General features: G+C 38.4%; 1 protein-coding gene across 5 annotated transcripts in view; it reads left to right on the top strand.

The window, feature by feature from the left end:
• Positions 1 to 27163, top strand: part of LOC127634821 (vascular endothelial growth factor receptor 1-like) — a 63762-nt gene that overhangs the window by 15155 nt on the left and 21444 nt on the right. For 3 of the 5 annotated variants that reach the window (XM_052114503.1, XM_052114504.1, XM_052114501.1), the window contains exons 2-14: positions 8800 to 8896; positions 9225 to 9436; positions 10473 to 10597; positions 13348 to 13510; positions 15233 to 15369; positions 15927 to 16098; positions 16338 to 16455; positions 16635 to 16804; positions 16911 to 17058; positions 21375 to 21495; positions 22196 to 22304; positions 24196 to 24501; positions 26758 to 26904. In XM_052114503.1, the coding sequence (XP_051970463.1) occupies positions 8800 to 8896; positions 9225 to 9436; positions 10473 to 10597; positions 13348 to 13510; positions 15233 to 15369; positions 15927 to 16098; positions 16338 to 16455; positions 16635 to 16804; positions 16911 to 17058; positions 21375 to 21495; positions 22196 to 22304; positions 24196 to 24501; positions 26758 to 26904 (2025 nt within the window). Of the gene's footprint in view, positions 1 to 3804; positions 4067 to 8799; positions 8897 to 9224; positions 9437 to 10472; positions 10598 to 13347; positions 13511 to 15232; positions 15370 to 15926; positions 16099 to 16337; positions 16456 to 16634; positions 16805 to 16910; positions 17059 to 21374; positions 21496 to 22195; positions 22305 to 24195; positions 24502 to 26757; positions 26905 to 27163 lie in introns of those variants that run through there. The other 2 variants (XM_052114505.1, XM_052114500.1) reach the window with 1 other exon arrangement.

Raw genomic sequence — 27163 nt, 5'->3', positions numbered from 1 at the left:
CCAAATAGTTAATTCATTAATGAAGAGAAATCATTAATAAAATGAATAAAAATGTATTCACTTGTAAAATTGTCATAAAATTAAATGCAATGATTCTATCATTTATAATTCTAAAAAGAATGGAATAATGTATATTTTCGTTTAGCTTATTATTATTCTTAAAAAACATCTAAAAAAGGCGTTGAATGCAATATTTGAAAATTATGAGTTTCAATTGGCTGCAATTTTACAAAAAAATGTAATAGCAATTGTTTTAAATGCTGCTCCTTTTTAGCGCTCCACAACAACAAAAAAGATAAATAAATACAAAATAATAAAACAAAATGATATATATAAATAATTATAATTCGTGTTAGAGCAATAATAGAAATACGAGTGGCTTTAAAAAGACTATCGTTGGTTAGCAGTAAGAGGTGGTTTCCACTAAATAAATAAAATGAATAATAATTATTGAAGTTCATTCAAAATCCACGCAGCGTTTTTATGACGCATTTTATTCATTACTTTCATGTCTACAGTATCTTTACATGTATACAGTCTTATTATCTTAGATTTATTTACACTGGGGCGTTAGCGTTTCATCGAATATAAAGTGAAAGGTTTTGTTGGGATTGGCTTTGAACCCTGTAAGAAGTGCCAAAGTCTCATGTTTGGGGAATTTCTGGACATAGTGAGTTTCTGAAACGGCTGATAACGAGCCTATATTTAAATCCCTTGCGGGACTCGGTGTGGGGAAAAGTGCTTGACACCACTTCATTTTTAATTGGCCTTACTAAAATACCATTTTATAAAGTACAGACAATACCATTTTATAAAGTACAGACAATACCATTTTATAAAGTACAGACAGCGCATAACGTGTGAATGATGGAAAGGAAATTATGCTATAACATTTAAGAAACAATAAACAATAGTGAGAGGCTGAGAGCGTCCCGCATGGTAAAGGAACCGTCTGCATTGAGACGTGAAATCGGACGAGAGAGCAGTAGCCTACATGAGATGCTGTTTTTAGGAGAAACCATGCAAACAATAATTGTACTTTTAGTGAATGCAGTACTTTTAGGACAGAGTGGTAATAAATGTGATAGCACAAACTGCAAATGATGTAGGCTATTAATGTCACAGCATCACGTGGTTTTCCTACATTATAAACACAGTAACTAGTGTAACATGCCTGTGCAATTACTAAATAAATACACAACCGTTTAGTCATTCCACAGGCCGCAGGTCATGACTATATTTACTACGTTATACCCGGTGAAAAAGTCAGAAAGAATATTGTGGCTTTTTTTTATTATTATTATTTAACCAGGTATTTGCTCAGAATTAGTCTTATATTTTTTTGTCTCATGTTTCAGAATCTATAATCAAAGTGGAAAAAACTTTCATGTAAATTCATAATAATAATAAAAAAAACTTTATATAGTTAAATAATGTTTAAGATCAAAGATACAGTTTTGCAGGCTATCCATGGCAAACTATAAGTAAAATGCTGAAATTATATTAACATTTACGTTTCAGGTAAAATAAATAAACCCCAAAAAAAAAAAATAATAGTCAATGGCCAATGTTTAAACTTCATTTTAGCAAAACTTATGAGTAGAACTGTAATAGATTAATCACACATGACTGATGTATTCACTTATAGTTTGCGTGATTTGAGCGCGAAGCGATAATCTGTGTTTCCTCCCTTGAATAACATATAATGTGTGAGAAAGGGCAGCCGGTGGACTTTCTGGTGCCCTCCGTAAGATGGTGCCCCCATAGGGAGTTGGTGCCCTATGCAGACTGCAGCGGTGGTACTGCTGACAAAGCATGTTTTACAGTAATATATAGCCATCTCATATCTATATGCAGGGCTCCTTAGGCATATCGAAGACTTATAGTGTATCTTTATAAACAGAAAATACTGAAATTCAAAAATAAAGTTCAGGCAAAATTCTATAAATGCTGTGTTCCAAACAGAATTCAGTTTTGTAGTTTAGACTAATTGATTTTTGTTCGCCATTTTGATGTGATCAAGGCCCTTAGTTATGTGAGTTATAAATAGACAAAAAAAAAAAAAAGTGTCCAGAGTGTTTAATTTTGACATTTATTTATATGTTGCTTTGAGCATATAGCTGAACTTAAAGTTATGTGTGAATAAGTCCCCTTTCTGCTGGACATAGTGGATTGTGAGGGGGTTACTACACTTGGTGACCTATATGAGAGTTTATTTTAGATCAGATCAAACATGTGGAAGACCACTCGCTGATACCATTTTTGGATCAAATCTTTGTTCTGTAGAAGGTGATGAGAGAGTCTAGTAGATCAACCCCTCCCATCCCTTCGTTGTGGGATTGTAATATTTCATGGCGTTTTCCCCTTGAATGGGACAAACTGCTCATCGCTATGATTGCTTTGAACCAGAAGTTCAAAGCAATCCCAATTGATGGAAATATTTGTGTGGATGAAACAATTGTAGGCTACAGCTTGACATTGGAGACACAGCGAACCTATGCCCGGTATGACCTTATGCGATTCCATTACGGTACAATGTTGCCTCAAGGCAACCTGCAGTTTTTGTAATGTCCTATGATACATTTGATGATATATAATGTAAGGTTTTTGAAAATACTTCTTTACTTACCAATGAAGGTGACTCAGATTATTTTGAAGGCGATTATCCTGACAAAGATTAGTGAAAAATGCACTTTTTAATGGAGAAAATATGGACCCATATGACATGTTTACCTGTGCTGAAAGAGGAAACAAAATAGACCCCTGTGGGTGTTGTGACCACTTTTTTCGCATTTTCATTAGTTAGTATTTGAGTTCTCCTCCCTGATATAGCATTGCCCAATTAAATGGGTGTCTCATTTTATTAAAAAACAACTAAAATATGCTGTGTTGCCTGGAGGCAACACGGTACCATAGAGGGTTAAAAAAGCATTAATTCTTCATTTTCATGTTAATTGATAAAAACACAATTGATCATTGTTAGTTGATGTCAGTTCATTAGTGCATTAAATAATTGTAACATATACAACTTTTTAATTTTAAAATTGTAACTGTTGCAAATTAACATTAACCAAGATTAACAAATGTTGTAAAATTATTGTTCATTGTTATTTCATGTTAACAAATGTAGTTAACTAATGTTAAATATTGGAAACTTATTGTAAAGTGTTACCTTAAAAGCATTTAATTTTATAAATGTTTGTAGCTATTTCGTTTTTATTATTTAGGCTTGCTATTGTATATTTCCTTTATTTTGCAAGGCATTATGAACTATCAATGAACAACAGTATTTATTCATCTTGGTTCATTTTCATTTTGAAAAATGCAGTTGCACAATTGTGCAGTGTTAGTTCATGTAGTTCATATTGCATTAACTAATGTTATGCAACATTTTTTTTTTTTTTTTTAATGTTTTATTGTATGGTAGGATTGATTTTAATTTTTGCATTGTTAGTGGGCGATGCATGATCAAAATCTCCATTGTTCTACATTGGTAGCTCTTTTTTTCACTACTATAACCTCACCAAAAGAAACCTCAGTGTTGCTCCATAGGGATTTACTCTCAACTTTTAAGATTGCAAGGGGAGATATCTTCACACACTGCTGGATACATTGCAATGAGCTGGTTTATTCATTGTATGATTGAGGAAGTACAGGAGAGACACTGGAGCAGTGGAGCTCATTGGGTCTTTGCAGTTTAGGTCTATAGCGCGGAATGGGTGTGTCAATAAGCGTCACTGAAGCTCCGGTGGCCGTGGGAAATGAATAAATCCCAGCCCACGGTCATGAGCAATGAGTTTAACTGTGGAATTCAAACGTGGCCCCAGTGCATCAAGAGATTGTGGACAACGCTGAAGTTGACTGCAGTCCATGTGAAACCGGGGTTTGGGGAGTTTGGTGTTGTAAGGGGAATTGTTTCTCAGGAGTAGTCTATTGGATGTGCAAGGTTTGCCATTATAGGTGTTCATCTCCAAGCAAGGGAACTCAAGCAAGACCAAGAGAATGTGCGATATAGGCCTGTTATTTGTGATGATATTTGGACTGTCAGGGCGAGTTCTGGCAAAAGGTAAGTGTTATGCACATTGTCACTATAACATAACGATCGATTATTATCTGTCCATTCCATTCTTATTCTTATGTGTGCCATAAAGTTTTGTTGAAACTAACTGAAATGGAAAGGAGGCAGAACGGTTTGGAAATGCGCGAGGAAGCGAGTGTCTGTTTAATCTCTGAGCATAATTTCTGTTTACTGATGATGCTTGAAGAGAAGATGCGTCGCCTCGCGCTCTGGTTAACTTTGGACGCATATACCTTATACAGAAACGTTTATCACGTTTTTGCATCCTTGCACAATTGGCAATGCACAATAATGAATCACTAACTGATATGTTTTCGTTGCTAGGGTTCGTGTTTGATAGCGGAGACCTCTCTGCTCTTGGCATTCAACGTTTGGTCCCGGTTGAATCAGAGAGGTCTTTATTTCCTGAGCTGAGCCTGATAACTTGGTGAAATGGAAGTTTTAATATAAATGACTTCGGGATCATGACCACCGTGAGGAAAGTTTCGAGCAGGCAGGAATCGGCGCTAATTAGTGTATAAACAGACCCGCGGGGAGGAAGCAGGGGTGAACTGATGTATTGTCCACAGTGCGTGATTATTAGCTGTTTTTATTGGTCAACAAATCACCCCTCACATCACAGGATGGAAGATTGAACTTGATTAATGGCAAAAAGTGTTTCAAGCATTTTTATTTCTATGTTTTCTATTTTAAATTCCTATTTGCGTGCACAAAAGCATTCAGACAGGCGCTTTGGCTGAAAAAAAAAAAAGGGTCTGCTCCAGCATACCTAAAAACATTTATGCAGAGTTCCCACCAGAAGCCTGCGGTCGGCTATAAGGAACGTCGCCTTGTCGTACAAAAAAAGAGGCACCAAAACACTTTCCCGGACTTTCAGTTTTATCATACCACGTTGGTGGAATGACCTTCCCAACTCCACCCGTGAAGCAGACTCACTCTCTGTCTTCAAAAAACGACTTAAAACGCATCTTTTCAAAGAGCACTTAACTAGTCACTAACAAAAAAAAAATTATATTTGCACTTGTATAAGTCTTGAATACTATTCTGATCCTAGAGAAACTTTGTAATATGGTACTTCTGTTCCACTGTCTCCTTAAGATGATTCGCTTATGTTTTCCTCTTTTGTAAGTCGCTTTGGATAAAAGCATCTGCCAAATGAATAAATGTAAATGTAAAAAATAAATAAAGCAAAGTAAAATTGTTATTCGATTGGATATTGAAAGATTCGTAAGAATACCCCAAATAGTTAATTCATTAATGACGAGAAATCATTAATAAAATGAATAAAAATGTATTCACTTGTAAAATTGTCATAAAATTAAATGCAATGATTCTATCATTTATAATTCTAAAAAGAATGGAATAATGTATATTTTCGTTTAGCTTATTATTATTCTTAAAAAACATCTAAAAAAAAGGCGTTGAATGCAATATTTGAAAATTATTTATGAGTTTCAATTGGCTGCAATTTTACAAAAAAATGTTATAGCAATTGTTTTAAATGCTACTCCTTTTTAGCGCTCCACAACAACAAAAAAGATAAATAAATACAAAATAATAAAACAAAATGATATATATAAATAATTATAATTCGTGTTAGAGCAATAATAGAAATACGAGTGGCTTTAAAAAAGACTATCGTTGGTTAGCAGTAAGAGGTGGTTTCCACTAAATAAATAAAATGAATAATAATTATTGAAGTTCATTCAAAATCCACGCAGCGTTTTTATGACGCATTTTATTCATTACTTTCATGTCTACAGTATCTTTACATGTATACAGTCTTATTATCTTAGATTTATTTACACTGGGGCGTTAGCGTTTCATCGAATATAAAGTGAAAGGTTTTGTTGGAATTGGCTTTGAACCCTGTAAGAAGTGCCAAAGTCTCATGTTTGGGGGAATTTCTGGACATAGTGAGTTGTTGCAACACGTTCTCACCCCGACTCGTCACATACGGACGCTTCGGGCGGTTTCGTCGCATATTGACGCGCCAGGTACACCTTTGGCGTCGTTTTTCGACGCGCAGGGCGGTCCCATAGACTTGCATGTATCTGCGCGAACCGGAGCGTGCAGCGTTGAAATGTCACGTCTCGGGTAAGCTCACGCCGCGAACGGGTGGACAGTCGAGACCGCGATAAATAACAATCAAAAGGAATAGGCTGCAATGGCCCTCCAACTGTTTTGTGATGTTTAAAACCCCGGACACGTCACGTTCTACATATCTGGGGTGTGAGAATGTGTTGGATAACGAGCCTATTTAAATCCCTTGCGGGACTCGGTGTGGGGAAAAGTGCTTGACACCACTTCCTTTTTTTAATTGGCCTTACTACAATACCATTTTATAAAGTACAGACAATACCATTTTATAAAGTACAGACAATACCATTTTATAAAGTACAGACAGCGCATAACGTGTGAATGATGGAAAGGAAATTATGCTATAACATTTAAGAAACAATAAACAATAGTGAGAGGCTGAGAGCGTCCCGCATGGTAAAGGAACCGTCTGCATTGAGACGTGAAATCGGACGAGAGAGCAGTAGCCTACATGAGATGCTGTTTTTAGGAGAAACCATGCAAACAATAATTGTACTTTTAGTGAATGCAGTACTTTTAGGACAGAGTGGTAATAAATGTGATAGCACAAACTGCAAATGATGTAGGCTATTAATGTCACAGCATCACGTGGTTTTCCTACATTATAAACACAGTAACTAGTGTAACATGCCTGTGCAATTACTAAATAAATACACAACCGTTTAGTCATTCCACAGGCCGCAGGTCATGACTATATTAACTACGTTATACCCGGTGAAAAAGTCAGAAAGAATATTGTGGCTTTTTTTATTATTATTTTTTAACCAGGTATTTGCTCAGAATTAGTCTTATATTTTTTTGTCTCATGTTTCAGAATCTATAATCAAAGTGGAAAAAACTTTCATGTAAATTCATAATAATAATAAAAAAAACTGTATATAGTTAAATAATGTTTAAGATCAAAGATACAGTTTTGCAGGCTATCCATGGCAAACTATAAGTAAAATGCTGAAATTATATTAACATTTACGTTTCAGGTAAAATAAATAATAAAAATGTAAAGTTTTTGAAAATACTTCTTTACTACCAATGAAGGTGACTCTGGACAAAGATTAGTGAAAAATGCACTTTTCAATGGAGAAAATATGGAAAATATGTGACATGTGCACATGTGCTGAAAGAGGAAACAAAATAGACCCCTTATATAGCATTGCCCAATTAAATGGGTGTCTCATTTTATTAAAAAACAACTAAAATAGGCTGTGTTGCCTGGAGGCAACACGGTACCATAGAGGGTTAAAGTTATGTGTGAATAAGTCCCTGTTCTGCTGGACATAGTGTATTGTGAGGGGGGTTACAACATTTGGTGACCTATATGAGAGTGGAGTGTTGAGATCCTTTGAACATTTGGTTCAACATTTTGGGATTCCCAGGTCTCAATTCTTTAGGTATGTACAGCTGTGCCACCTGCTTTGTACTAATTTTGGGAGTAGCATAAACCCCCCTAAAGCGGGAGTGGTGATTATTGCTTTTGGAAAAGGTCATGAGGCATCAGTGTATTACTCCCTGCTAATTCAGAGTCTGGGGGACAGAACTTTAACTTCTATCAATCGATTATGGGAAAAGACATAATGTCTCTCCTTATCTTGGTATTGGAGGAGGGAGTGTGGGCTCGGATTCTAAAAACCATCATGTATATGTCTAGAGATGCAAGAGTGCGCCTTATGCAATTCAAGATTTTATATAGAATCTCATGGACCCCCTCTAGATTGTATAGGCTTGGTTTTAAAGACACACCCACCTGCTGGCGATGCCAATCAGAAGATGGGACACAACCCATGTTTTTTGGTGGTGTGTTAAGATCCAAGAATTTTGGTTGAGGATTCAGAGTTTTACGTGTGACATATTGGGCACTCAAATTTCATTTTGCCCCAGACTGTCCCAGGTGATGGAACGGTCATTAATATAGAGCAGGGGTGTCAAACTCAATTCCTGGAGGGCCGAAGCCATCCAGAGTTTAGTTTCAGCCCTGCTCCAAAATGCCTCCTTGTAATCTTCAAGCACTCCCGAAGACCTTGATTAGCTGCTTCATGTGTGTTTAATTAGGGTTGGAGCTAAACTCTGCTGGACTTTGGCCCTCCAGGAACCGAGTTTGACACCCCTGATATAGAGGATAAGTTCATAAGTTAATTTCAGTAGTGGTGCACAGAGATGGGCAGGGTGGCAGCATTTGAGGAGGTATCGTATAGAAGGCTAGGCAACCGGGGTTGTTTGATAAAAAGTGGGGCAAATATTTGGCCTTTTTGGACGGCTCTCAGAGAGGGGCAGTGGAGAAGGACTCATAGTTTTAAATGTAATTTAAATATATGTAAATTAATTAATATGTGGAACCCTTTTTCTTTTTTGATGGTTCATTTTTATGTCTTTTCATGTCATCAAGTATTTTCTTTGGACTGTCTGTTTAAATGTGTGTCTGTCTATCATTATATAATGTCTGACCACTGGGATGTATGTTGGGTGATAGGGGTGTATGTTAATGTATATAGGGAATCAATAAAATGTGTTAATGACAAATAGACAAATATCACTCTTTTCACCCACATGTGGTTAATATTACTCTTTGAAGCAGTATGTGACATGTTTTTCAGCCATCTCTAACATGTTATTTTTCTATCTGAAAGACACAGACACAAAAGGAAGGTACAGTTCTCCTGTGTTGGATATAACTGAGAAGCAGCTTATTTTAGAGAAAAACCAGACTCTTCAACTAAACTGCATGTGAGTGATCCATATTTTCACACAAGTTCGGGGTTAAAGGGGAGTAAGTGGTTTAGAGAGGTTTATGGATGAGTCACATAATGCTTTATGATTAACAGGGATGATACATGAAAAAAGCTTGGATTTTGTACAACACTTCAGTAAAATTAATGTGATCTGGGATTTTGGACTAAAAGCCATATTAGCCAATTTTTCGATTGTGAAGTCGAATGCATGAAAGATGGAAATGTATGCCATTTCAAAGCATCAACTGAGATAATGTTTTTAGGGGAGCCAGGTGGAAATACATAACTATTTCTTTGCATAATCTAAACTTTTGATATTTCAGGGGGCGGTGGGAGCTCCAGTGGATTATGCCATCTAGCATTCCAAAAGTCTTCCATGGCACCCAAATAGAGGAGTCTCAATGTGGCAAGAAAAATAACCAGTACTGTAGCCGCCTGACACTCAGTCCTACTTTAGCTCAACACACTGGCTCTTACCGCTGCAGGTACCACCAAAAGCAGCGCAAACAAGCCTCTGTGTACATCTACATCACAGGTAAGAATCTTCAGTTGAACACTCATTCACTCAAACATGCACACCCTTAAACCCTCTTCCTCTGTCCTTCATTCAATAGCTGACCATCTCACTGACCATTTCTGTTTCTTAAAGCTAAACAGGAAGTCTTGGAAAGCCAATAATATTTAAACACCATTTTCTTTTGAGCCACGTATCCCACTAAGTGAGTGTTTGGCACAGCTGCACACTGGCATTTTTGTTTTTGTTTGCATAGTAGTCTGACTATAACTTTCATTTACGTGCTACCTCAAGGGGACAGAAATAGCACCAGATGTTGAAAGGCTCAGCTTTTGGGCAGCCTTTCCCAGGGTACCCGGCCTTATCTATCTCCCTCAGCCTGGCTGTCTGCATCCTGTGCTGCTCTTGTGGGGAGGGGCAACTTGGAGACAAGGATAGAGGATGCAGTGTCTTCTTGGCAGTAGGGGTGTATGTATGTTTGTTGGGATACGTGTCTGTGCATGGGAGTGGGCACCCTGAGGGAATGATCAAGCAGAAGAGGCTCTTTGACTGGTGGGCTCCTCCCTGGTCAATGCCTGCATTAAGGAAGTCTAGGCATGGAACAGAGGTGCCCCAGGTCACTAGGTACAGCCCCCGGTTAGCCAACAAGGCCCCTGAGGACCATCAATCGCTCCTGTGGCCATGTCCATTTAGCCTCACCCTTCGTCCTTTATATTGAATCAAAGCACGACAAGGAAGCATCCAGGAGTCCTTAGGGTACTTCTGTTAAAATGTTCAGAGAGTTTTTTTCCTTTCCTTTAATAACACCAGAGCACCAAACAATGGGGTGAGCAACACCCAAAGTCTTTCATTGCCACAAGAATATTGCAACTACAGCAGAAGTGCAATCAAGCTGGAAAACGAGAGACAGAGGAGAGAGAGAGAGAGAGAGAGAGAGAGAGAGAGAGAGAGAATGTTTGATAGCAATCATTTGTTACTAACTCTACATTGTTGTTTCGTGTTTTGCTGTGCATGTGTGCGCGTCTGTTTGATCCTAAACTTGGCATTGGTGTTTCAGATAACCAGCGGCCGTTTGTGAAGCTGCAGTCTAAGAGCCCAGATGTGGTGTACATGAAGGAAAGAAAGCCCTTGATCTTCCCCTGCAGGGTAACAAACCCTAAAGCCAAAGTCTCATTGGTCAAGGTGAGTGGCCCAGCTGTAAATCAAACAGACTTCAGTCACTCAGTGTTTCATTAGACACATCAGCCTTACCTTTGTACTGTATATTTGTTTCTCTACCTTGCACTCTATGAACACAAGATTAAACACTGCACATTGCAATCTGAGACATTTTAAATTAAACAGCAAATTTTTCACCAGGGCTGTCGCGACGGCAAAATTCTCAAGAACAATTTTAGTATTGCTCCTAATGTTTTCTATTTGAAATTGTTTTGAGTGGAACTGGAGTGGCAGATATTGAGAAAATGTTGGTTATTGTCACTCAGTAAGTTGTTATTTCATGAAGACAGATAGTTGACTGACTATAATATTTTTAAAATCTTTTCTGTCACCTGTTCAGAATGAAAACTATAGCGATGCCTTTTTTGCAAATGAATTGGTTCATGATTCACTTGAAATCAGTTATTTGCATTTTGCAGAGGCTGAATCATTTGTAGAGGTTTCTCACACAATAGCAGCATAATGTACAACATTAAACATTACCGTACCTGTCATAATCATTACATGTGTTTAATTGCACAGTAGCTTTCTCAGATCTAATTTTATCTTCTCAAACTTTTCCAATAAGACATAAATACAGATTTCTCATAATTTTCTCACTGCACCCATTTACAATACATTTACACATTTGGCCTTCACTTTCACACAAGCGACTTGTAGTGCTTTACAGCTAATTCAGCCGATAAAGTACATTTTATCAGTCCATACAAACCCCTGGGAATCAAATCCATGTTCTTGGCATCACATGCAGCATGCTTTACCAGTCAAGCTACTGAAACAATTGCAGCTTCCTTTACCATACTTCCTTTATCTTCTAGCTGAAATCTAATTTACAATTTAGAACTCCCCCTTTCCTTATCTTACCATCACTCCAGGTTATAAGGGCATGGAAATGTCTTTCTGGCTCAGCATGACATAGATAGTGTAAGCCGATACTCAGAGTGAGTGGCGCCCCCAGCTTCCTTTGTACTGTTGGCACTGCATGCATGCCAGGAGATCATGTTGGGTCCAAATTGCTCCCACCACCTCAAACTGGCTAATGTCTTCCACAGCTGATGGCATGGACGCAGCCAAAAAGAAATCTAAGAGAGAGAGGGTGAATAGGATTGGGACATGATCCAAGCCAGACTAGTGGAACCTAGGTTTCCATTAGCCAATAATTCCTATGTCATAAGCTCTTAGCACTATACACTGCGCCATGCTGTATGTTTTATAAAATAAGAAAATACACAACAAATCCTCTGGAGAAATAGGTTTGGTTCAAATATGGTAACAACTCTCTCAAGAGAGTTTAAGATTGGCCTGAAGAATTTCAGGATGAATTTCAGATGAGACGAGGAATCGGAAAAGAACAAGTTGACCAGTTTCCTTCGCACTGCCTTTGGCTTCTCGCATGCAGGATGGAAACTGTTTTAGGATATGCTAGTGATATGACATCCCTATCCTCCCTCCAGCTCAAAAAAGCACCACATTTAATTTCTGTTTGCTTTGTTTATGTCCCGTCCGACCCTGTGCACAGAGATAAAAAAAAAAGGTAATCATTCTAAAAATACAAACTCCCTCCACCCTACTCAAATTTGGACTGTCACACAGTGGTAGAGTGTTTTTTTCCTGAGAGGATTTTGCACTTGGCTCTGTATCTTTAATCTTGCACCTCTTGCATAGGGAACAATACCCAGGTGGCCATGCTCTCACTCAAGCTGTGAAAGTAGCCAGTGGGGCCCTTCCAGAAGCTGACCTGAGGGCCTAGCCGCAATGTCTATATCCTGTAGTAACAGGATGTGAGGGGATGGACTGAAGTCAGGTTCCCACATCCTCTTAGGCTCTGTACAGAGGGAGGGCTGCCATCTTAAGAATGAAAGATGTTGGCTTTGGAGAGGTTGACTACATAAGACTTGGATGGGTTTATGTGGTGGGGTGTAGGAATGATGTGAAAAGTGGGGGGGAACAAAATGTAAATCTTATCAGATTTGCTAAGGCCTAGATGTTGTGTATGTATGTATTGTGTAATTGCTTGCCATAGTAGGATTATCACTTACAGTTTGTGTGTTCGTTCAGTCCACTAAAAACACTATCTGCTTGGTCTAAAGTTTATCATTTTCCGCACTATCATTTATCATTTTAATTATTTAAATTATTTATCATTTCCGCTTTTTTTCTTTACACTGTAGCTAAGCCAAACTAAACTCTTAAAATATAATTATCATCTCCTAAAACGTGGGGAGTGCGAACATAGACATGTCTAAAAGTGCAGTTTTAATGGTTGCTATGCCCCAGCTAAAGGGCTTACCTAATGAAGTAGTGCTTTCAAGGAACAAGGAGAGTTTACCAGCTCACACTGGAAGGAAAGCATTCACCTGATCCCCTGAGGAAGGGCGGGACACTTCCACAGAGTCACATCTAAGTCTGTAAACATTTCCTCCATTGAACATGGCGGTACGCAATATCATAACAGAGCTCTCCAAAAGTTTCTGAAGAATGGTGCACTATTGAACCCATTAGAGATTGCATCCCAGACAAATTGAAACTGAAAAATTTAAACTAAAAGTTGATGCTTGTTTTTAAAATCCACACCAATACAAATCTTTTACAGCTTCATGAAGTGAAAGCAAAAATCTCTGTATTACCCTCTGTGTTACCTAATATTATGCAATAGCTAATCACGTAGCTGTGCAATTTTGTTTAATAATAATTTTTCTTCTGATTTTGTTCAGTTTCCTGACCATCAGTTAGAGCCTGATCATAGGAACATCATCTGGAACAGTAGGCAAGGTTTCATTATCCGTAGCCCAACATATTTCTACATTGGACTTTTCTTCTGTGAGACTATCGTCAATGGAGTCAAATACACCAACAATTTCTTGACTCACAGGCCAGGTAAGTCCTTTAGGTTAGTTTCATTGATTAGTTACTGTGGTGGCCAAAAATATTGGCACCATTGGTAAATATGAGCAATGAAGGCTGTGGCTGCTGTCTTTATTGTTTATCCTTTATCCTTTCATTCAAAATATTCCCAAAAATATTTCCTCACGGCCACGGTTTAATATGGTGGTGGATCTTTACATTTGAGGGCTGTTTTTATGCCAAAAGATACAATGTTCGGATACATGACATCATGGACTCTATCAAATGCCAACAAATAAAAAAATAAAACCTGGCTGCCTCAGCCAGAAAGCTTCAAATGGGTCCTGGTTGGATCTTCCGGCAAGACAATAATCCAAAACACAAAATCAACACATAAATGGTTCACTGACCCCAAAATCAAGATTCTGCCATGGCCATCCCAGTCTCCTGACCTGAACCCCACAGAAAACCTGTGGGGTGAACTGAAGAGGTGAGTCAACCATGTGGACCACAGAATTTGAAGGAACTGGAGAGATTCTGAATGGAGGAATGTCTCAGTTCCCTTGCCAGGTGTTCTCCAACCTCATTATTCATGTTTGTGTGCGCATGGGGGCAGGATTGTAAAAATGTCATTCTGGCTCAGCATGACATAGTGTAAGTGGCGCCCCCAGCTTCCTTTGTACTGTTGGCACTGCATGCATGCCAGGAGATCACGCCGGGTCCAAAGTGCTCCCACCACAGTACTGATAGTTATATTAGTATAGAACAATCTATCATCCCTCCCACCTGCCTCACTTATAAAACCCAATTCCAAAAAAAATCTATTTATACACTTATAACTTATATACTTTATTAACTGTCTGGGTCTGGGGGCTGCTCTAGTACTGTCGGTGGGTGCGTTTGGCACATCTTGTCGGCATAGGCATTACCTGTGCGAGATTTGGTTTGCCTGGCCCCTCCCTTTGCTGCATCTGCTGGTGGTCCTTTCTCTTAATTTAACATGACTGTGTCGGAGTGCTATCTGGTTTGGATGTGGTGTCTCTGGCTGGGGAGATTACTGGTGCACACCACAATTCCGGTCATCTGCCGGGTCACAACCAGACCAGGTGAGCTTGATTTGGAGGTGCCTGTCGTGGTGCCCCAGTATCCTTTGTGGAGGAAGACACAGCGGTTCACAGAGGCTTAACCGCTGGCACGAGATTGCCGGCGGCAGGGGAGGGGGGCCGGGGGGATTAAAGTTGGGGTTGGTGTCTGTGTCGGGCGGGTCTGTTGGATGTGCCCACCGGCGTGGTGGAGCGGCTCCCAGACCTAGAGAGTTTCGTATACTGGCAATAATTTTATTGACTAGTCTAAAATTTCATAAAGCTGAGATGATATTATTGTTAGCACTACTACTACTGGTATTATTGTTTTTATTATTATTACTGCTACCACTACTACTACTATTATTGTTATTATTATAACTGATTGTTTAAATCTCACCAACATCACCAAAAAAATTTTTATTAATAATAATGAATACTATTATTTGACATTAAATTTACCTAGCCCTTAAACGTATCACAATACATTTAGACACTACTATATCTATACACCTATAATTATTATTATTTTTTTTTGCTCATATTTACCAAGTGTGCCAATATTTTTGCCACCACTGTAATAGGTGGATCATGAGTTGGGTCCTAATTGTGAAGTTTACTATGTATTTTCTTGGACTGATCAAATGTTGTATCAATTTTCCTCTATTCACAGTAAATAAGATCCTGAGTGTGTATTTGAACAGCACAGATTTGGTCCACACATTACAGGGGGAGATGTTAGCACTGAATTGTACTGTTACAGCCGAATGGAACTCCAGGGTGTCCATTAGCTGGGCCTACCCAGGAAAGGTATGGATTTGAAAACCCAGTACAGATTTGTGGTTCATAAATGATTGGTATTATGCTGTTAAAATGAAAACTGAGATTATCCCGTTGTTGTAATCAGAATCTATGCTCTTTTTGTACTAAGAAGTATAGTAACATGAACAATATATTTCTGTAGGTACAAAGCAGGTGAAAAAAAAGTATATTACTTTATAAGTAATCTAATAATTTATTAGCTCCGCAACAATACACATATCCAGCACAGTTTTTCTCCAGTTTTTAAAGATATGCCAGTTTGTGCACTAAGACGGCATTGCTTTAGAAGCCTTTATTTTGGTCACACATTATACATACATTTTTGCTTATATACAGTGAAATGTATTTGTTTTTCACATATCTCAACTAAGCTGGGGTCAGAGGGTCATTTATAAAAATGAGCTTTTATAATTTTTTATTAAGTCTTTAAAATTGCAATGATTGATGGTACATTTATGATGCAGATTGCAATTCTCTAGCCCTTCATTTCTTGGGAAAAACATTGTGATGATTGTGACAATTTGCTCTGCTTGTTTTTACCGCAGGCGAATGGCTCTGCTACTATCAGCAGACACATATCAAGAAGCAGAACCAACATGCTGTTTTATAGTGTTCTCACCATCCCCAGACTAAGCAAAGCAGACAGAGGACTCTACAAATGTCATGTGACAAGTGGTCCATCGAAGCGAGAGACTAATACCACAGTTATTGTCTATGGTGAGTTTTTGAGATTTTTTTTGTTGGTGTTTCTCATGGATTTCCACAGAGGCAATTTCTGATCTACTGTATATTTCACACTTTACAGACCATATAAAACGGTCCCCATTTTTGGCTGTTTTCCCCAGTTAGAATTCCTTTTCTCTACTTCTATTCTATTCACTACTGTTTAACAGCTTATAGCTGTACATAGCTTTGTCTCTTAGTACTCCTTATGTTTCTGATGGTCCTTTTTGCAGATCAGCCTTTCATTCGACTCAAGAACAGAGATGGCCCTGTGGTTCAGGCTTTTGCTGGACAAAAATCTTTCCGCCTAGCACCAAAACTAAGGGCTTTCCCTGCACCTGAAATCACCTGGTGAGATTTCAATTGATTAGATAATTAGATTACTTAAGAGATGTAATCTGATGTTTGCTAAACTCAAGTAAATACCATGAGCAGAAACAACATATCTGCCCTTAAGTGAACTCCTCTTTAACCAGCCTGTGTGATCATGTTGCCTGAACATAACTTCAACACCTGAATCCATTGCTTAGGTTCAAGGATGACATGGTAGCGGCCGAGCGTTGTTCTCGTTACCATGTTGATGGGTTTTCTCTGGTCATACGGGATGTTGCTGAGGAGGATGCAGGAATCTACACCATCCTCACTGGTATCCAGCAGTATGGACTTTTCCAGAATCTCACAATCACATTGGTGGTAAATGGTGAGATTAAAAAGTGTTTTTAAAACATATTTTTAAATGTAACCCAATAACTGAGTGATAGTGTGACAGTGAGACCTGTAGACTCAGTGCTTGTCTATGTTCACAGTGAAGCCACAGATTGGAGAGAAGACAGTGTCCTCAATGCAGCCTCGGACTGTCCAGCGAGGCAGCAGACAAGCCCTGCACTGCACCTCTCATGGTGTTCCACCACCTCAAATTCAATGGCTCTGGCATCCGTGCCCACCTAAAGGCCTGTAAGTTAATCATACAGACATAAGCACACAGTCGATTCTTGTCACATAGGAAGTAAGGCTGTGATCAGTACATATGGAAAGAATATATCATAATACTTACCGTATATGTTACTCTTATATTTGGACTTCTCACTCACCTAAAGTCAAATAAGTGCTGATCAAATGCATAATCTTATTAGAGGGAGCAAATAGGTAATGCTCAACAAAGAACTTATTTTAGGAAGGTTATAGCGTTACCTTGTTTTAATCAGACCTCTCCAAGGTCTCTTAAATATTGTTTCATTTCCCTCCATCATGGTTTACTGTAAAAGTGAAAGCATTACAGTGAACTTTCTAAATTTGAAATTGTTTCCTTCATTATTGGTTTGTCCTCGTAGCCCTTTAGTCACAGTGGAAAGGGATACACTAAAGAATACTGGGTGAGGGCCAAAAGTCGCTTTTAGTTTAGAAGTTGATCTAAGTGGAAAAAAAAAATGTGAGACAATGTAATTTTGCTAGGTTTGGATTTCCCACATTAGACCAAGTTAGATATCCTCACCATCATTGCGTAATGTCCTGAAACCATTTTTATGTCAATTGTAAACAGCTATTTCATACTGTACCTGGTCACAGCGTTTGATGTGTTTTTAGTTTTTTTAGAATGAATGCACATATGACTGGAGACATGTGTCTATATAAACACACACATACATGTCTGTGTACTCTATGTGTGTATGACTGTGTGAGTGTGTATGTGTGTGTGTGTTTGTGAATAGAGACCTGTTTTGTCTATTTCAGCATGTGTTCAGACAGAGTTTCCTCTTAGCCTGTAGAACAGATGCTTGAGAATCCCTTTCATGTGTGAGTCTCTATTCATTTTTGTGTGGATGCAGACACCTGTGTGTGTGTTTGTATTTGTGTGAGTGTGTGCCTGGTACAGTCACAGAACTGAATATAACTCGGAGTTGAAAGTGCATAAAAAAGCACTTCAAAAGAAGGCAGTTCCTTGTTTACAAGCACAATTATTTAGTTTCTAAATCAAACACTATGATTTAATGAACTTCCTGTGCAGAATGCTGGCTGTTTATTATTGTGATTGCTCAGACGCATCCTGCCATGCCTTCTTCAATGTCTGACACACCACATATCCACCGTTCTCATGAGAGGAATTAGCAAGCATTACTCATAGTAGAACATCCCAAAGAAACACCCATTCACATACATTCCTCCAACATACTCATGCATAGACAGAGACACACTGACATAGACACGTACAGGCTCAATCAAAGGTCAATTATTTTTAATGAATGTTTATGAAATTCAAAGTTTTGAGCCACAGTATGACACAGCCTCTTTTCTACTAAAATATGTCCATTTTTAGATCATACTTCCCTTTATTGTATTGCCATCATAGATTGGTGACATTTGCTCGGCCCATTCTTGGAGTACACAAATGTACTTCCTAAAATAACTGAAAATGAAATATCTCTCAGAGGAAAAGTCTCGTTAGCTGGAATAATGTGCCAGCCATCATGCATTCCTTCTTAAGAAATTCTTTGGTGTCCTATCTGATCTAATTTTAATTTAATTTAATATGATTTATATTAAGTTATAAAGGAGTACATATCCCTGATAATTTGTACTATTGATTAGGCACCCATCATTGCAACAATTAAAGTATTTGAATAGTCTAGTCTGTGAGAGATCATCTAAAAGGTAAAGAACTGTTTAAGATTTCATAATTTAAATGTATTGTATGTACATTCTGTTGAGAGGTCTTGACTGGATGGATCCTGACTCAGGCCCTTATTCTTTATAGCGGCCCAGCACAGCTGGCCTGACGCTGTGGTGGAGGAGGCTCAGGGAGAGTGGAGTTGTGGGCCGTGCTGGCCTGATAGCGGCTGGATGGGCTTGAGCTCGGCCATGGGAACAGCAGCACTCTTATCTCAGCCAGGCAGGAGGCGCAGATGGGCTTCCTGTGCGAAAAATCAGAGCGCTTTTCCTCTCGTTGTTTGGCTTCCTCCCCGACGCGAGACAGCTTCCTAGCAGCGTGATTGTCCCTTCGTCTTCAAACGTGGCACAGTCCGCTTCCTCAGGAGCTTGATCTATTCTTGAGAGTCCCTGATTCCCCCACCCTACACCCCACTTTACCAATTCCCCCCATTCCCGCTATCCCTTAACCAGCCACTCATCTGTCCTGCCACGTAGACACCCTTCCCAGTTATGGATTAACCACCAACCCTTTCCACATCCCAACAACTGACAATGCCCCTCAGAAGGCATGTGCCTCCTTCCTTATCCAGCCAGGATGGTTTCTACGGCAGCCACCCCAGAGACGTGACTAAAAGCAGGTGATCTCTTGTACCCCCCAGCAGCGTATGCTAGGACACTACCCCAGCACACAGGAGCTGAGGAACCAGAACAGCTGAGCTCACACTGGAGTGAGAGGTTGATATCTCTATACCCCTGGAACTACATTCTAATTTATTCCTCTTTCTACATTTGGATATCATGTTTTGTCTTCACTGTTCCTTCACACATTTTATGCAAGAGGAGTGCAATCCCCATCCATATACTACTAACACTGCCTGGTGCTGCTTTGCTTTTTGTGTTCTTGAGTGGTACTATAAAGGATGTATGAACCACACCTCCATCTGCAATCCCAAACCATCTGTTATAGTTCTAACATCCACAAAAGCTGTGAGTTCAGATTGTACATAATTAAATATTCTTTATCTACATCTCAACGTGAGCCAAGGAGGGCAGAGAAACCAAGGCTCACTATTTGGAATTCTAATATTTTTTGCAGACTAGACTCAGCCCAGAACGCCTGCTGTGTAGGAGTTTCAATGGGCTAGAAATGAACGACAACAGTTCTGTGTCATCCTATGTCAAATGGTGTCTATCTCATGTCAAACTCTTCCACTTCATGGTAATGCTGTGTATTACAGTTGCTTTATTTTGAGCTGTAAAGAACCTGCTTGTTTGTATGCCTGTGTGTGCTTGTGTGTGAGAGAATGGTCGTTTGACTTTGTGTGTTGTTTCTACTCTACGGGTCTTTCCCAAAGTGATTTGTCCCTTTTTATACAGATTGTCTATGAGTAATATATGATTCTAATATTTAATAATTTTATACAACTAACTTACTTATGGTAAATCTAAATACTTGTAAAAACGTGTAAGAACACTGATAAAAATGTATTTTGTAATATCTAATGTATGTGTTCATAGCAAAATGTATTTGTTTCGACATAAAATTTGCTTAAAATCATTTGTACAATATGGTCTGTTTGGTTCTCAAAATTGTAAATATGAAGTTCTCACTGATCACAAAGGTGTAGCTGAAATATTGGCAATCTATAATAAACATTTTCTTCATTGAAAACTTTGACAAGTATGGATTTCAAGAAAACAGAACAGCATAGATTTTATAATGACCCACTTCAGTTCTTTAAGTCCCATTCACATGATGAGTTCGTAATACTGTACGCAGGCACACAGGGTACATGGATGTGTGTTAATGTGCGTGTTGGTGTGAATCAAGAATGAACGTGTCTTTTTAAGGATGTTTGTGGTAAAAACAAATGACTTTTAAATCACACAAAATGACTTTTTTTGTGTGTGTGTGTGTGTGTGTGTGTGTGTGTGTGTGTGTGTGTGTGTAGAGAGAAAGCGAGCAACTCTTCTCGGAGAGCCATGGGAATGGAGAGTGTGTGTGCTTGAGAAAAGCTGTTGTCATGATCAGGGTGGGATGTACGAGGATAGAACACTGTCTCAGCCAAATAGGAAAAGCAATCAGCGAAAGTCACCAAAGCCAGGGAGGGGTACAGGGCGGTGGGCACACAGTCACGGACAAATACCCATCATGATAGGCTACCAGAAACATGCTCCAAAGATTAGGGACCTTAAAGAATGGCCATGGATAAGATATTGGGATAAATACTTAGAATTTATTATATAAAGTGGATGAGAGGTTGGAATTTCGGAAATATGGTGGGGATGAGATAGGAAAGGGAACTCATCCAAGCCATACAGTGCTAATTATGGAACATTCAACAAGTATCACCATATCCTTATAGGGATGACACATCCACGCACTGAGGGAAAAAAAATCTACATGAAAAAAATTCCATGAGATTCTGCGAAAAATTACTATGGTGAAAAAAGAATTCCCAAGAGACCAGTGATCGGAAGTCTTCCCCATTGAAGTGCAGCTGCGCCACACATTTGTCTTGTGACTACACTAGGCCTACATCAACACTTGTGAACTCAAGAGCGCTGTCATTTTCTCTTCCTCTTTCCCTTGTCCTTTGTCTTCCTCTCTCTTACTCTCTAAGTTGTGAGAAGCCTTCTCCTTCCTCTTGGACTATAGTCAGCGAAAGGACAGAAGTCACGTCCACCCACAATCCCATTCTGAACATCAGCTACAGACAGGAAGTGTTACAAGGAAAGGATAAGGTGAGTGCTATAATGGGTGGACTGTTCATAGGGAACAAATAAAATGAGTACAAGAGGGTACCTGAAAAACATCACTAATATTATTCCTCAAACTTGGGAATCTGAAACAAACCCTAACCTAATGAATTAACCTTGTTAGCAAACTGATTCTACACAATAGAAGAAATAGAAATAAACCTTGTCAGCTTTACGCTATGCTAAAATGCTATTTTTTAGCCATTTTACATGCACATGTTACCAGCACGATCAAACTTTTTTATCAACAAACTTCCCGTTGTCAAATAGTCAAAACAAGTGAAAAAAATCTACCAGAGCTGAAGAAGTAATCCAAAGTATTTAGAATACATTACTGACCTAGAGTAATCTAACAGAATAAATTACAAATTACATTTTACAGCATCAAAAGTAACCCACCCAACCCTTTGTGTATGTGTGTGTGTGTGACCAGGTATTCCCTACATTATGGGGACCAAATGTCCCCACAAGGACAGTAAAACCTGACATTTTTGACAATCAGTCGGTCCCCAACTTTGTGAGGGTTAGGGGATAGAATCTATAGTTCGTACAGTATAAAAATCAATACGTTTATGGAGAGTCCTCATAATGATAGCTGCACCAATGTGTGTGTGTGTGTGTGTGTGTGTGTGTGTGTGTGTGTGTGTGTGTGTGTGTGTGTGTGTGTGTGTGTGTGTTTCCACAGACTGTAGGGGTTCTGACAGTTGCTGAAGCATTGATATCTGGAATTTATCGCTGTGTTGCGTCCAACCTCATGGGCAGAGATGAACTAGACATTCTTTTCTATGTCACAGGTATTTTTAGCAAAGTGAATGAACTGCTTACTAAAACAAAAAGCTAATATCTCCAATCCTGTCCTTCTCTCCTATTCTCCCACTACCTCGCTCTCCTTCTCATTCTTCCCCTTATCCCTCCCTCCCTCCATCCCCTTGTTTTCGAGGGTTTGCTTTAAAGCTGTGCTAAATTTGGACACAGTGGATGCAGCCCATCCTGGTGGAGGGGGCTGTTGTCATAGTGACAGGGTGGAGGAGTGAACAGGAACCTGTGGCTCTTATCAAACTGCCTCCTCGTGTGGAGCATTATTTGGAGTACGCTGGTGGTGTTCGAGAAAGATAAACATTAATGTCCATCAGGAAACCCTTGAGAGGTTTCCACTGGAAATTTCAAATAGCTCAAGAAAACAGGGAGCCTTTACACTAGCCTCTTATTGCTACTTGTACTGACAATGTCTTTTTCAAAATTGTCATCAAAGGTTACAAAATAATGCTGCTCGGTCCAGTGTTATTACAGTTTTGGATTTTCAGTTTAGTTTTTTATATTCATTTTGTCATTACAATTGAGTTTAGTTTTTATTAGAAAGATTGATCCACATTGTATCCATATATATTTCATGAAATTCTTATGAATCATTACTAATCTAATCTTTGGGGAGTACACAATTAAAGGGATAGTTCACCCTAAAAAATTCTCTAATAATTTACTCAACGTCATGCCATCCCATATACTTTCTTCTGCTGAACACAAATGAAGATTTATAGAAGAATATTTCAGCTGTGTTGGTCCATAGTGAATGTGAATGCTGGCTAAAACTTTGAAGCTCCAAAAAGCAAATAAAGACAGCACTGGTGTTATGCATACAACTCCATGGTTGAATCCATGTCTTTTGAAGCGATATGATAAGTGTGAATGAGAAACAGATCAATATTTAAGTCCCTTTTTACTGTAAATCTTGACATGAGCAATTTCCTTGGCAATCACAATTTCAAGCACGATTATATTTCCCAGCGCCATCTAGCACTCTGTAAACTGCACTAGGAAGTGTAATTGAGCTTGAAATCATGATCATTCCTGTAGACTGCAATTGCAAAATTTACAGTGAAAAAGGAGTTACATTTTGGTCTGTTCTCACCAAAAAACGATTAGATCACTTCAGAAGACATGTATTAAACCACTGGAGTCTTATGGATTACTTTTTTGCTGCATTTATGTGCTTTATGTAGCTTCAAAGTTTTAGACCCCATTCACTTTCATTGTATGGACCTACAGAGCTGAAATATTCTTCTAAAAAAATGAGAAATTTGAGGTAAATCTAGTTAATCTTATAAACAATTAGAGGTTAACTTAATTTTGGGATGAGAAAGTGTAGAAGAAAATATAAAAACTAATTTCAAATATATATATTTTCTAGAAAATAATTTTTCTTTTGAGCCACTTTACCAGTGGGCCCTTCAAAGAGGATCTTCAAAAGTTCTACTTCCCAGTATTGAATATTTCTTAATTTTTGCTTTTGACTAAGGTAGAAGACAAAAATCTGGATCATGATTCAATGTGTCAAAAAAAGAAAAATGTCCATAATTGTCACTCTTTTCCCAAATTCACCATATTATTGAGAGCATTTTTATTTTATTTTAGTTAATTTTGGAGTTATGAAAAATATTTTAGTTTAGTATTAGTTTTTTCCAGTAATTTCAGTTTTTATTTTACTTAAAAATAATTTTAGTTAATTAACTATAAAAACACTCGGTCAACACTCACAAAAACTCAAAATGGTTTCTCCTTTGTTTAATGGCCTCAGCCAAGGTCACTTGTTGCCAGTATGTCTGCATGCATTCTGCCACACTGTATAGGGCATTTATAGATTGCTTAGGAACTGAAAGCTGACACTTCTTTTGTCCACCATCACAGATGTCAAAGGAGGCTTCATCGCATCTTTAGAGGAAGAGCCCAGAGAGGGCGGGGACCTTCGCCTGGTCTGTATGGCAAATAAGCACCTCTATTCAGATATGTTGTGGTATAAAATGACGCATCACACCACAGCATCAGAGGGAAATTCAGTTCTTGGAGGGGAGCTTACAGAGGGGGAGTTTTCCCTCACCCTACACCTCCTGCTGAAGAATGTGACCTCACAGGATTCAGGAACATACATCTGTGATGCCAAACACCTGCTTACAAGAGAACGCACACATCTAGATATACCAGTGGAGGTAACAGGTGTGTCTCCAAGAGTCATTGTGCTAAACATACACACACACACAAACAGATGCTCTCCTTAAAGGCAAAGTGATCCCATAAATGTAAGGTCTGTCATCATTTACTCACCTTCAATCAAAACAAGTATGACTTCCTTTCGTCCACTGGACTAGGGATGCATGCATCGTGATTTTCATTTGAACGATCCCCATCTTGATTCTTAAATCCCAAGAACGATATTAGTAAAGGACTCGCATATGTGACCAACTTTTGCGCTATTCAACTAAAAATGTCTGTGAAGAAGTTAAGCACCAAGATCCTGAGAGAAAAAGTTTGGTTTGATTTGATTGGTGTACTGTGTGTCCAAAGACAAGATCTGCGCAATCCTTTTGTCATTGAATATGTCTCTTTTAATATTCATTCTGTTCAAAAACAACAAAAATAAAAACATTTAATTCTAATCACACATAGAACAGATGTCCTTAAGAAGTCATGCGACTTCACTCTCGTTAATATGCTCACAACCAAAACACTTCTGCAGACCCCAGTGAACTGCCACTGTTTTAGCACTTGTTCTTCAAGTCAGTGTCAATTTGTGTACATTTTTAAAAAGTTGTGACCAAAATTATGAAAAATGATAATGATAAAATTGTAGAATTTATATTTACACAATGTACCATGTTAAAGGTCCCCTGTATAACAAACAACATTAGCTGAGAAAGAAGTTATTTAGTATGTAAGCAAAATGGACATTATAACTGAAATATAGGCCTAGCCAAATCAATCAGAATTTAATCAAAATCAAATCAAGAGCTTGTGAATTGAAATCAAATCATGAAATCTGTATCAATACCCAACCCTACTTTGAGCACAAAATTAGAATTTTATCAGAATGTCTTGGCTGCTCCTTTCCATACTATGAAAGTGAATGGGAAGTTGGGAACAGGGACTGTCAAACTCCTTAAATAACAAGAATGTGCCATATTTGTAGTTCATATGTTACATCCATGCATCCAAGTCTTCTGAAGCCATACGATAGCTTTGTATAAGGGCGAGTTAATTATGAAATGATGAAGGAATTTGAATTTTTTAGTGAACTATTACTGAAACTGTACTATCAGTGTAAATACAAAACTTGCATACAGTCCGTGACTTTGAGTCACGTAAGAATGTGCTTGCAGGCACCCACACATTTAGAGACAGAGGCAGAGAGAGAGAGAGAGAGAGAGAGACTGAAAACAAAATGGGTCCTTGGGAACTGTATCTGGAGCTTCCTGCAGCCCCTCACTCCAAGGCTGTGTGAAGCAGAACCTCTTTGGTGTGGAAATGAGATCTAGTGAGGAGGAAGAGTACACAATGGCACTTCCCACTATGCCACATTTTAAGGCTGCTTCACATGGCCAAAGAACAATTAGCCAATCAGCCACTGTCACAGAACAAGGAAAGAGACAATAATCAATTGTGTTCAGCTGGAAAATATCTGAAGCAAAAGACAGCTCGATACAAAACTTTTAGTGCAAAAAAAGTGTGCAAATTAAGTTAATTTCTTCTAATCTCTACTGATCTGATACTATTTATATCTGAAAAGTGTAAGCCTAGCCTATCCACTGCCAAAGCAATAGCAGACGTCCTTGGCCAGCTAACCCGGAAATATTGGTCAAGGTCATGAATTGCTGAATGTGTCATTAAGACAAAACAGAGGAATTTTGCAGAATGGCACAAATCCAATGGCTGCATTTCAAACATTCCAGACTTCACTCTGTAGTGAAAGAAATTCAACTCGCAGTCTATTCACACTTCTGTAACAATAGCAGACATGTGTCCTTCATAAATCACTCAGTTACTTTATAAGGCGGTTACTCAAATTGCTAAGTGCCACATGTGACAGTTATTGGTTTCCGTCAGTTTCCCATGAGATTTTTATTTTTTTATTTAACTGAATTGGTGGACATGGAACCTCTTGCCAAAAAGTACTGTGATGGTACTATGATACGATTAGGGATGGTATCTAAAGGTAATGGCATGTGACTTTGATACTACACTAAATCATTACCACGGCACTTTCATTTATGGTATTTGCTTGTACTCTGAGTACTTTAAAAAAATATCATTACCAAGGTACATGTCCAGCAAAAATGTTATTGCCATGGCACAAATAAATCAAAGTATTGCAATGGTAGCATTTCCAAAACATCATGTAAACACCATGTTCATTTTATGTAAGTGACAAACTATTTGTTGACCCTTGCCCTGAGGCCTCTTTGTCTCCATCTGTAGATCTGCAGGCTCCAGTGCTGCTACAAAAGCTGAGTGATCACAGTGTTAATGTTAGCAACTCAGTCACTCTCCATTGTCCCACTCAGGGAGTTCCACATCCCGATATCACATGGTATAAAGACCAAAGAAAGCTCCACCAGGTGTCAGGTAAGACTGCCAGTCTGCACAATGTATTTGAGAACTTATATCTATAAAATGCAACCAAAATGAGTGTGCAAATTACCCAGTGACTTTCAGGGGTTGCCTTTTAAAAGGAATTTAAGTCAGTGATTTTTTTTTTTTTACTTAATTAATCATTGTTTGAAAACATTGTTGATATATATATATATATATATATATATATATATATATATATATATATATATATACTTAAACTGCATGTAAAAAGATAACAAAAAATTAAAAA

Source organism: Xyrauchen texanus, chromosome 42 (genome assembly GCF_025860055.1).
Source record: "Xyrauchen texanus isolate HMW12.3.18 chromosome 42, RBS_HiC_50CHRs, whole genome shotgun sequence".
NCBI classification, from domain to species: Eukaryota; Metazoa; Chordata; class Actinopteri; order Cypriniformes; family Catostomidae; genus Xyrauchen; species Xyrauchen texanus.
This window is presented reverse-complemented; position numbering and strand designations above follow the sequence as displayed.